Raw genomic sequence first — 12909 nt, forward strand, 5'->3', positions numbered from 1 at the left:
TAAAGAGATATTTATCTACTAAAAGTAAAAGGGGCAGACTAGATGGGCCAAGTGGTTCTTATCTGCCGTCAAATTCTATGTTTCTATGTTTCCTAGTGTGAAAGCAAAATGATGGCCTTTAGGAAATATAAGCAGACTCACAATAATAACGACAAAGTGGTTTATCTTGCTAGGCTTGGAGGCTAAGAAGGTGATCAGGCTTGTCTTTGAGTAATCCTTGACTCCTCTCTCTCCTTTAAACCACACATTTAGTACCTCTCAAAAACCTGCCATTTCCATCTCAAAAACATTTCCAGGATCAGACCCTTTCTCACCCAGGATGCTACTAAGACCCTCATCCACTCACTGGTCATCTCCAGATTGGACTACTACAATCTCCTCATGTGGCCTCCCTCAAAAATGCCTCTCTCCACTTCACTCTATCCTCAGTGCTGCTGCCCATCTCATCTTTCTCACCAAACGTACTACATCCACATCCCCTCTCTTGTATGACCTTCACTGGCTACCCTTCCCATTCAGAATCCAATTCAAGCTTCTCACACTCACCTACAAAGCCCTCACCCACTCTTCTCCCTCTTACATCTCTGACCTTATCTCTCTTTACATTCCCAACCGTCCTCTTCGCTCTGCTAATGCACGCCAGCTCTCCTGCCAACTGATTACCTCCTCCCACTCCTACCTACAAGATTTTGCACGTGCTGCTCCCTATCTCTGGAATGCTCTACCTCTCCCCATCCGACTCTCCTTCAAACGGGCTCTCAAGACCCACTTCTTCACCAAATTCTCCAACTCAGCCAACTCTCTTCCTAACCCTCTTGTCTATGCTCACTGTCTACCCCTTCTGTGTCACTCCGGTCTGTTAGCCCCTCACCTTTTAGATTCTAAGCTCGCAAGAGTAGGGACTTCATTCCTCATGTGCCTTTCCTTTTCTTACTTACACTATCTTATACTCCTTACTCCCTTTGATGGCACCTAACCCCGGGTTTTCTATACCTGTCCTACATTGTCTTGAACTGTAAGTGCTGTTTTTTTGTTTGCTCATTTGAATATGTACTGTGTAATGGGCGCTGCGGATCCCTTGTGGCGCCATGTAAATAAAGGATAATAATAGTAATAATAATAATAATAATAATCAGGCGTGTAAAGGCAGAAGCTGAGGAGAAAATGACCCAGTCAGTAGATAAAACTTTTTTTTAAAGTGTTTTAGTGAAAGTAGAAAATCAAATGGAGGAATAATAAGATATAGCATATCTAGTCTTTAGACTTTAGTAAGGCATTTGCAATGTTACACATCGCAGACTGCTAAATAAACTCAAAAGTATGGGACTGGATTATAAAACAGTTAAATGGATAAGAAACTGGTTGCAGGATAGGAAAAAGACAGTTGTAGTAAATGGAGTGCATACACAGGAGGGAAATGTTATCAGTGGAGAACCCCATGGCTCTGTATTTGGACCAGTGCTTTTTAATATTTTTTTGGGTGACATTCCAAATGGTATTAAAGTGAAAGTATGCCTTTTTGCCAATGACACAAAGGTACGCAAAAGGGTTGACACACCTGGAGTGGTAAAATAAATGATTGATGATCTAGGTAGACTTGAAGAATACTCAAGAACGTTGCAACTACAGTTTAATTCTACAAAATGCAAAATCATGCACTTGTGTCTCAAAAACCCAAAGGCTAAATATAGTATCAAGGGTATTATAATGGATACTACTGAGGACAGGGATTTAGGAGTCACTATTTATAAGGGACTGGAAGGCAGGTAAGTAATGTAACAAAGCAATAAGGAAGGCTAGCCAGATGCTTGGTTGCGTAGGGAGAGGAATCTCCAGTAGTAGAAAGATAGAAAGAAAGAAGTAATAATTCCACTGTATAGGTCATTGGTACGGCCTCATCTAGAATACTGTGTTCAGTTCTGGAGACCATAGGCTAAATGCAATAGGGTGTAATTTCGGAAAATGTGCAAATTCGCACGTTTTCCAAAACTCGCAAATGTAATAGTTTGCGATTTTGTAAAAAATTGCACGTTTTGAACATATACCAAAAATCACAAATGAAAATCGCATCCAGATGTTTTCCCATTGAAAACAATGAAATCGCAAATGTAATATTGCACATAAAACCTTTTAAAAAATCGCCAGAATAATAGACAAGGTTTAAATTGACGATTTTTGGTGAAGCATGCACAGGTCAGTGTGATCCATGCATGCTTCTGTAAGGAACAGTAAAGAAAGTGTTACATTTTTTTACAAAAATGACGTGCAGGTCCCCCCAAAAGCATAACCAGCCTCGGGCTCTTTTGCAAAAATACGGGGAAAAAGTTGACTGGGGTTTCCCGTATTTGAGCAACCTGCACTGGGCTCTTGGACCGGTCCTGGTTCCAAAAATACGAGGGACAAAATAAGTAGGGGTCCCCCGTATGTTTGAAACTAACACCGGGATTAACTAGCCAGGAAGGTGATGCCACAGCCGGGAGACACTTTTATATAGGGCCCTGCGGCCAAAGCATCACTCCCCCCAACTAGTCACCCCTGGCCGGGGTTCTCTGGGGGAGTGGAGACCCCTTAAATCAAGAGTTCCCCCCCTCCAGGCACCTGAGGGCAGGCGTGAAGCCCGAGGCTGTCCCCTCCATCCTTGGGTGGTGGATGGGAGGCTGATAGCCAAAATTGTGTAAAAAAAAAGAATATTGTCTTTTGGTGTGGAACTACAAGTCCCAGAAAGCCTCCCCTGCTTGCTGGTACTTGGAGAACCACAAGTACTAGCATGCAGGGAAATAACGGGCCCGCTGGTACCTGTAGTTCCACAACAAAATAAATACCCAAATAAAAACACAACACACACCGTGAAAGTATAAGTTTATTTACACATACATGCACACTTACACACTCACACATACTTACCTAGTGTCCCACGGAGCCCATTGGTCCCCTTGTCAAGTAATATCTCTTTGGGGCACCTGTAAAACAAAAACCTAAATACTCACCTATTATCCAGTGAAGATCAGTCCTCTTCTTTCCACGTAGCATCCACAGGGTTAAAAAAATAAAAAAAATGAAAAGCCCGATCCACGCGACTAAAGGGGTTCCATGTTTACACATGGAACCCCTTTCCCCGAATGCCAGGACCCCCCGTGACTCCTGTCACTAGAGGACCTGGCAGCCAATCAGGGAGTGCCACGTCATAGCGCTCTCCTGATTGGCTGTGCTCTCCTGTCCTGTCAATCAGGCGGAGCGCACTGTCTATAATGGAGGATCGCGGTTCTCCATTATAGTCACTGGTGGGAACTTTGCGGTCACTCTTGTTGGTGACCTCAATTAACCTTGTGGTTAGCCGCAGACCGCAATAAACACAAATGTTTAAATTTGTTTCAAAATATTTCTAATATGGGTCCTTTGAATCAACTCTTAAATTGTGCTAGAGATTCTCGATGTTTATAGAAACTAAACAAATTGGCAATATGTGAGCAAGGTGAACACATTAGCTGCTACTCAATCATTTTCTTAATGGCTTTCCCTGTGATTGGTGAATTACAACTTTGAACTTGAAAACAATAATGTTGCTTTAAATTGTAGCAACTTATGGGCCTAAATCAGACCTGATCGCTCCTCTGCGAATTTGCAAAGGTTTGCGATCAGATAGTCGCCACTCAGAGTGAAAATCCGCCCCGTGCAAGTCTGCGTACATCATGCGAAAATCTCTGCAAATGCCGGTCAGCTGCAAATCTGTTCGCAACTCACTCACCATCTAATGGTTTTTCCAGTCTGTGCGGCGTAGCCCAGGACTTACTCCTACAGTGCGATAGAAACAGGCTGATCGGGGCCGGGGCTGACGTCACACACCCACCCTGAAAACGCTTGGGAACGCCTGCGTTTTTCCTGACACTCCCAGAAAATGGCCGGTTACCACCCCAAAGTCCGCTTCCTGTCACTCACCTTGCATACGCCTAGCGATCAAAAAAGCTGCTGGATGTTTTCGCAGTCTGGGCTCGCGCGTGTACACTATCATCCGTACACATGCGCAGTCAATCGATAATCGGCCGCCTTGCAAATTCGCACAACAGCAACCAGGTCTGAATTAGGCCCTAAGATCAAAGAAGCACCTACGATAATCACACATTTGCGCCTTAATAGAACACAGTACATTATTACATAAAACTGAATTTCAGTATTTATTTGCTATTCTGCATGACATCACATATTCATACTACACATAGGGCGGTATTTAATTCTTTTCACCCTCTTCCACACCCCCTTCCAAACCCGTTCTGTTTCTGCTGACGGGCGTGGTATAATCATTTCAGCTCACTACCCCCGGGGTAGCGAGGGTACCCAACCCTTTACGCCGCTAACCCTGATTACTATGGGCGCGATATGCGCAATAACGAGGATCACATTAGAAAGGAGATTAGGCGTGATATATCATTTGAATACCGCCCATAGAATGCTTAAATAACACTTTATGCAGAACAATACATTTAATAAGCAAAGTGCAGATGTAATATAGCAACAAGACTTGTAGTAAGAACCAATGGTAATAAACTGTCGTGGATTCCATCACTTTCATCTGTACACAAAAAATCATATTTAAGTTTTTCGAATGATAGAGTCTGATTCTTGTTTGGGCACATTTCCTCCGTGGTGCAGCCCCGCATAGCCATTGAATAGTAGACTGGTTCTGTAGAGAGAATAACAATGAATTAGCTAAGCGCACCCGTCATGAGAAATTGGTGTTTTTTTCCCCGAGCAACTTATGGGAAGAAAACGTTTTGATTTGGATTCAGGTGTTATGCAGATACAGGGTTGAGTATCCCTTATCCAAAATTCTAAATCACACATTTTTGGTTCCCCTAATGAGGTACCGACACATATATACACTCAGTAGCGGATCTTGCCACGGGCAAGCAGGACTTTTGCCTGGGGCGCCGCCTTCCGGGGGGCGCAGGGCGCCATCCGGAGGGCGCCGCCCCAGGGCAAGATCCGCTGCTGCTGTGCCCCCCGCTGCCCGTTGCCGCTGTGAAGAGAAACTAGACGCATACGCGTCTAGTTTCCCTTCGTGGAGAGGTCCTTTACTGTGCGGTGCGCGATGAAGTCATCGCGCACCGCACAGCAAAGGTCCTCTCCACGAAGGGAACTAGACGCTACGCGTCTAGTTTCCCTTCGTGGAGAGGACCTTTGCTGTGCGGTGCGCGATGACTTCATTGCGCACCGCACATCATTTCAGTCTGTACAGGGGGTGTAAATGACCACACCCCCTGTACATAGCCACGCCCCCTATTGTCGCCCGGGGCGCACAGCGCCCAAGAACCGGCCTTGCATATATATGTATATTATACTATATATCTACATAATATATCTATATATACACATAATATATAATATATATGTCATTATCTCAGTAGAGGACCCCAAAATGTGGAATTTTTCATTTTGGATAAGGGATACTCAACCTGTATTAATGCAAATAGTCAATGTTTTTCAACTGTGCATGTGGAAAAGTCACACCGCACATGCGTCCAGTGGAATGCGCGTACAGAGTCGCAGTACCAATTGTGGAGCACAGTCTCATAAACGTATTGGGTGCTGATTGGCAGTGACTGGGAGGTGGCTATAAAGACTCACAGAGATAAACCATTTATGGGCGACTAGCTGGTGTGTCACTGAAGTGGTTGTGAACTCAGATGTTTAATTGCTCCCGTTGGAGGCCACACTTTGGTGGAGAATTTCCACCAAGCATGGGGCGACTGATGGTTGTGTCTACAGCCGCACCAAATGGTGTTTCAGAGTTTGAAGACACTCAGAGAGGGCTTCTCAGTCCCTACCAGTGGCAGTTTTTACCTGCAGCTCCCCCAGCAGCACCCCCCAGGTAAAATCCGCCACCCAACTCAGAGTCAGTGAAGCCAGGTGCAATCCATGAGACTGCACTGGCTTCACTGTGACTGGCAATGACTTCTTATTGCCAGTCACAGACACTACAGGCAGTCCCATTGGGAGGTGTTACCTTTCTCCAGGACTGCCAGACCGGACTGCAATTAGCAGAGAGCTGGCTTCCTGTAGGAAGCCACTCCCTGCCTCGTAAGTCCTAGCTGGCATCTAGTATAGACTGCAGCCAATGCAGTCCATAGAGTGTGGGGTTTTGTGCATGCCCAGTACCATTGTCGCTACTGCGCATGCGTCGGGTCCTGATGCCTGCGAGCCAGGCAATGGGGACAAGGCAGCGGAAAACCAGCAACATGACCAGCAATCGCCCTCCTCCTCCACACAGGTAAGAGTTGGCTCTGGTTCCTGCACATTCAGACAGATGGCTGTACACACACACACACACACACACACACACACACACACACACACACACACGCGCGCGCGCGGCTGCCTCCAACTCAGAATCAGGCCCTTAGTCTGATACCATGGGTAAATTTACTAAGATGGGAGTTCTATTTAAGATGGGATGTTGCCCATAGCAACCAATCAGATTCCAGGTATTATCTTCTAGAAGGTGCTAGATAAATGAGAAGAAGAATCTGATTGGTTGCGATGGCCAACATCCCATCTTAAATAGAACTCCCATCTTAGTAAATTTACCCCCATGTATAGTAAAGTATATACATTTCTGCACCTGTATAAATTAATGATGCACATGTTGATAATTGCCTTGAACGTTTATCAGGTAATTATCACTATGTGGTATAGAAACATATTTTTTTTTTTTAACAATCTCACTAATACTACAGACACCCACAAGTGACTGAGTTATGTTTTTGTTACAAGAGTCACAGTTTTCATATGCTTTCATCTGATTGCTGACAAAGTTAATTAACATATAATTTCACAAATTATATGGAGTCAGAAAAGCAAACACAGCACCGTTTATGCAAATGACCTACTGTAATTCCCAAGAGTGACTGTTTGCCGATGTTAGGGTCTCCTGCCCTGTGCTGCCACGTCTTCATGGCAACCGGGAGACAAGTGCTAGCGGAGTAACCTGAGCGCAGCTGATACTCCGGTTCGGGTCTTTTGCTGTGCAGTGGTTACAGGCAGGGGATCCGGTGCTGGTTTTTGTGCTCACAGTCTGTGAGGTCTGAGTGGGGCGTGGACAGCACCTGCTTTATAAGGCCTCTTTTCAGGGTAAGCAGATGCTGCCGAATCTTTGTTGGTTAGTCAGTTTCTGAAAGTTAGCCAGTACTGTGTAGCTTTGTATTTGTTTGTTGCTTACTGCAAATAGGCCTGGGGATTTGGTATTACACTCTGCCAATCCAGACCTAGCAGTAAGACTGGAGTCAGTCGTTTAGCTTGCTGGGGTTCTGTTACTACTCTGTGAACTTAGCAAGTTTGCGGCTGTATTCTAAGACTTGCCTGTCTAATCCTGTCTCACTGTGCTAGGTGTCAGGGGTCAGTTTAGTGGCAGTAAGCTGAACCTGTGCACTGCAAGTGAGAATTAGGATTGTGGAGACTCTCCTTGTGTCTATCATTCCATCTCTGACCAAGGAGTTTACTGCCACACCCGTTGGTAACCCTTTAGGGTTTTGCTGTTGCCCTTAGCAACAGCATTTCGGGTTCTCTACGTATTAAAACACAACATCTTGCTTTTCCCATCTGAGCAGTTCTAATACAAGGGAGATACCCAGTTCCTTAGCCTCTGGGCTTCTCTGTTCACTTTGTGTGTATTTTGTTACCCTATCACCTTCTGTGTACGTTATGTCATATTCCCCAGTCTGTCTGTGAGTCCATTTGTTTTGCATAACAGTTCAAACACCAGTACATTCCTGCAGGCACTGGAGTGCATAACAGTCCTGACACTAGTACTTTCCTGCAGGCACTGGTGTGCATAACATATTCAGCAGCCAATACTCCTGTTGAAATTTTGTGGGAATATGGAGCATACCCCTCAAAATACGTTGCAACAGGTGGTCGATCAGGTGCAGGTCCTGACTCGACAATTTAATGATTTGTCCATTAAAATGCACACCTCCCAGGCTGCTGGCGGAGCTCCCGCAGCAGCAGCACCTGCAGGGGTTAAGGAGCCGAAAGTAAATCTCCCGGATCGTTTTTCTGGAGATCGCTCGCAGTTCTTTTGTTTCAAGGAGAGCTGCAAGCTATACTTCCGGCTTAGGCCTCAGTCTTCTGGGTCGGAGATTCAGCGGGTGGGCATAGTGATTTCCTTGCTACAAGGAGACCCACAGGTCTGGGCATATGGGTTGCAGCCTGACTGTCCGTCGCTTAAAAGTGTTGATGCTTTTTTTACGGCACTGGGCATGTTGTATGATGACCCTGACAAGACGGCCTCAGCCGAGGCTCAGATTTCGATCCTTAAGCAAGGGCGAAGGCCAGTTGAGGTTTACTGTACGGAGTTTCGGAGGTTGGCCCATGATACCCAGTGGAATGACCCAGCCCTGAGACACCAGTACCGAAGAGGTCTTTCTAACCAGATAAAGGACCAACTGGTACAATATCCCTTGCCTGATAGCTTGGATCAGCTCATGCAGTTATCCATCCGGGTGGATAGACGGCTGAGAGAGCGTAGGCTTGAAAGGGAGACTGAGATTTCCTTCCTTCCCAAGGGAACCTCAGACTCTGAGGAATTTTCCGAGGAGCCTATGCAGATTGGGGCTACCCGCCTCTCCTCGCGTGAGAAGACGCGGAGGAGACAGCAGGGGTTGTGTTTGTACTGTGGGAATAAAGGTCATGTGGTAGTATCATGCCCAGAAAAGCCGGAAAACTTCAGGGCCTGAGGGTGATGGGAAATATCCTGTCAGGCCAGAAGTCAGAATTTCCCAAGAAGACTTTTATCATTCCGGTGACCTTGAAGATCCTCGGTCAAACTGTCAAGACTGAGGCCTTTGTGGACAGTGGGGCCGACGGGGTTTTTATGGACCGCCAATTCGCCCTGAAACACTCTGTTCCCTTAGTACCCTTGGCATCGGAAATTGAGATTTGTGGGTTAAACGGGGAACCATTATCCCAAGGTAAAATTACCTCTTGCACTAGCCAGATTTCTTTGTTTATTGGAGCCACACACTCTGAAAAATTGTCCTTTTATGTGACTGTCTGTACTTTTGCCCCATTGGTGTTGGGGTTACCCTGGTTAAGGGCCCACAATCCTCAATTTGACTGGGTCTCTGGGGAGATTCTTAGCTGGGGTACTGATTGTTTCAGGAGTTGCTTGAGCCTTCCAGTCAGGCTCTCGCAGCTAAGTTTGCCAGGATTGCCAGGGTGTTATGCAGATTTTGCGGACGTGTTCTCCAAAAAAGTTGCAGAGGTACTACCTCCCCATCGTCCCTATGACTGTGCCATTGATTTGTTGCCAAATGCTAAGCTTCCCAAGAGCAGGTTGTACTCCCTGTCACGTCCTGAGACTCAGGCTATGGCAGAGTACATTCAGGAGAACTTGGCTAAGGGATTTATCAGACCTTCACAGTCTCCAGTTGGGTCGGGGTTCTTCTTCGTGGGTAAAAAGGATGGTTCGTTGCGACCCTGCATCGACTTCAGGGAATTGAACCGTATCACGATTAAAAACTCATACCCACTGCCTCTCATTTCGGTCTTGTTTGACCAGCTTCGTACTGCCACCATTTTTTCTAAGATTGACCTACGCGGTGCGTACAATCTAATCCGAATAAGAGAGGGGGATGAATGGAAGACTGCCTTTAATATCCACTCAGGGCATTATGAATATTTGGTGATGCCTTTTGGGCTCTGTAATGCCCCGGCAGTCTTCCAGGATTTCATGAATGATGTGCTCAGGGAATATTTGGATAGATTCTTAGTTGTATACTTAGATGACATCCTAATCTTTTCCCATTCCCTGGAGGAACATCGGAAGCATGTACGCTTAGTCCTCCAGAAACTCAGAGACCACCGGCTTGGGGCGAAGCTGGAGAAGTGTGAATTTGAAGTTCAGCAAATCGCATTTCTAGGATATATTATCTCCCCAGAAGGTTTCCAAATGGAGGGTTCCAAGGTACAGGCAGTCCTGGATTGGGTGCAGCCCACTAGTTTGAAGGCGCTTCAGCGTTTTCTGGGCTTTGCGAATTTTTATAGACGATTTATCGCTGGATTTTCGTCTATAGTGGCGCCCTTGGTGGCACTCACTAAGAAAGGGGCGGATGTTGCTCACTGGTCTTGTGAGGCTAAAGCGGCTTTTGCCCGTCTCAAAAGGGCATTTGTTTCGGCCAAGGTGCTGCGACACCCAGATCCAGAGCGTCCTTTTGTGGTGGAGGTGGATGCCTCTGAGATGGGTATTGGGGCAGTGCTTTCTCAGATGGGAGTGTCTGATAATCGCCTTCATCCCTGTGCTTACTTTTCCCGTAAATTTTCGCCTGCCGAGATGAATTATGACGTGGGTAACCGGGAATTGTTGGCTATTAAGGATGCACTCGAGGAGTGGAGACACTGGCTTGAGGGGGCTAAGTTTGTGGTCTCAATTCTCACTGACCATAAGAATCTGGCATATTTAGAGTCAGCGAAGCGTCTCAATGCCAGGCAGGCACGATGGGCTTTGTTTTTTGTTCGCTTTAATTTTTTGATAACATATCGCCCTGGGTCAAAAAACATCAAGGCTGATGCGCTCTCGCGGAGTTTTGCTCCAATCCAGGAGACCACCGAGGAGCCGTTGCCCATTGTTTCCCCATCATGTATTAAAGTGGGCATTACCCAGGACCTCTTATCATTAGTCCTTAGAGCACAGGAGCAGGCTCCTCCAGACCTTCCGGTAGGTCTTTTGTTTGTGCCTCCTAGGTTAAGACAGCGAGTGTTCCTGGAATTCCATGCCAAGAAGTCTGCAGGTCACCCGGGTATTGCCAGAACTCGGGAGTTGCTATCTAGGGCGGTGTGGTGGCCCTCGGTGGCTAAGGATGTGGATCAGTGGGTTCGAGCATGTGACATCTGTGCCCGAAATAAGACTCCTAGAGGGGTTCCTGTTGGCCCATTACATCCACTCTCTATCCCATCTAAGCCATGGACCCACATTTCAATGGATTTTGTGGTGGACTTGCCCAAATCCTCGGGGATGACAGCCATCTGGGTTGTCGTTGACAGGTTTTCGAAGATGGCGCACTTCGTTCCACTGGTTGGGCTGCCATCGGCCAGACGCCTGTCTGAATTATTTATGCTGCATGTTGTGCGTCTCCACGGGTTGCCACTTGATGTGGTCTCTGACCGCGGATCCCAGTTTGTGGCCAAATTCTGGAGAGCATTTTGTTCCGATCTCCAGATTTCTGTCAGCTTGTCGTCGGGCTACCATCCGCAGTCTAATGGGCAGACTGAAAGGGTGAACCAGTCCTTGGAGCAGTTCCTCAGGTGTTATGTCTCCAAGTGTCAGACTGACTGGGTTGCTCATCTGTCCATGGCGGAGTTTGCCTATAACAACGCGGCTCACTCTGCTACAGGGATCTCTCCCTTCCTTTGTGTGTATGGGCATCATCCTAAGGCCAATTCTTTTGACCCCCTGGACTCCACGCCTGGTGGTTCCTCTGTGGTTTCGGTCCTTAGAGGTATTTGGCGGAAAGTGAAGAAAGCCCTTGTGTCTGTGTCATTAGTGACCAAAAGGGTTTTTGATAAGCGGAAAAGACCCTGCAGCTTCAAATTAGGAGACTTCGTCTGGTTGTCTACCAAGAATTTGAAGTTGAGACAGCCATCTCATAAGTTAGGCCCCCGGTTCATCGGCCCTTATAAGATCACCAGGGTTATCAATCCGGTGGCATTTCAGTTAGATCTGCCCCGTTCTTTGGGTATCAATAAAACATTTCATTGTTCCCTTTTAAAACGGGCGATTAGTAATCCTTCTTCCAGTGGAAGACCTTCCCCTCTTCTGATACGTGGCCAGAGGGAGTTTGTTGTTGAAAGGATTCTTGACTCCAAGGTGGTTCGGGGTCGGCTGTCATTTTTGGTGCACTGGAAGGGGTATGGCCCAGAGGAGCGGTCGTGGGTGCGCAGTTGTGATCTTCATGCCCCCAGACTGATACGCTCTTTCTTCTCGCAGTTCCCCGATAAACCCGGTGGTAGGGGTTCTTTGACCCCTCATCAGAGGGGGGGTACTGTTAGGGTCTCCTGCCCTGTGCTGCCACGTCGTCATGGCAACCGGGAGACAAGTGCTAGCGGAGTAACCTGAGCGCAGCTGATACTCCGGTTCGGGTCTTTTGCTGTGCAGTGGTTATAGGCTCTGTGCATGGCAGGGGATCCGGTGCTGGTTTTTGTGCTCACAGTCTGTGAGGTCTGAGTGGGGTGTGGACAGCACCTGCTTTATAAGGCCTCTTTTCAGGGTAAGCAGATGCTGCTGAATCTTTGTTGGTTAGTCAGTTTCTGAAAGTTAGCCAGTACTGTGTAGCTTTGTATTTGTTTGTTGCTTACTGCAAATAGGCCTGGGGATTTGGTATTACACTCTGCCAATCCAGACCTAGCAGTAAGACTGGAGTCAGTCGTTTAGCTTGCTGGGGTTCTGTTACTACTCTGTGAACTTAGCAAGTTTGCGGCTGTATTCTAAGACTTGCCTGTCTAATCCTGTCTCACTGTGCTAGGTGTCAGGGGTCAGTTTAGTGGCAGTAAGCTGAACCTGTGCACTGCAAGTGAGAATTAGGATTGTGGAGACTCTCCTTGTGTCTATCATTCCATCTCTGACCAAGGAGTTTACTGCCACACCCGTTGGTAACCCTTTAGGGTTTTGCTGTTGCCCTTAGCAACAGCATTTCGGGTTCTCTATGTATTAAAACACAACATCTTGCTTTTCCCATCTGAGCAGTTCTAATACAAGGGAGATACCCAGTTCCTTAGCCTCTGGGCTTCTCTGTTCACTTTGTGTGTATTTTGTTACCCTATCACCTTCTGTGTACGCTATGTCATATTCCCCAGTCTGTCTGTGAGTCCATTTGTTTTGCATAACAGTTCAAACACCAGTACATTCCTGCAGGCACTGGA

At 46.8% G+C, this 12909-nt stretch overlaps 1 protein-coding gene across 2 annotated transcripts in view; it reads right to left on the reverse strand.

Moving 5' to 3' along the window:
• Positions 1-4159: 4159 nt before the first annotated feature.
• Positions 4160-12909, reverse strand: part of LOC134966931 (phospholipase A2 inhibitor gamma subunit B-like) — a 98475-nt gene continuing 89725 nt past the window's right edge. The window contains exon 5 of one of the 2 annotated variants that reach the window (XM_063943949.1): positions 4160-4678. In XM_063943949.1, coding sequence (XP_063800019.1) covers positions 4479-4678 — 200 coding nt within the window. In that variant the 3' untranslated portion in view covers positions 4160-4478. The remainder of the gene's footprint in view (positions 4679-12909) is intronic. The other variant, XR_010188744.1, reaches the window with a different exon arrangement.

This window comes from Pseudophryne corroboree, chromosome 10, assembly GCF_028390025.1.
Source record: "Pseudophryne corroboree isolate aPseCor3 chromosome 10, aPseCor3.hap2, whole genome shotgun sequence".
NCBI lineage: Eukaryota > Metazoa > Chordata > Amphibia > Anura > Myobatrachidae > Pseudophryne > Pseudophryne corroboree.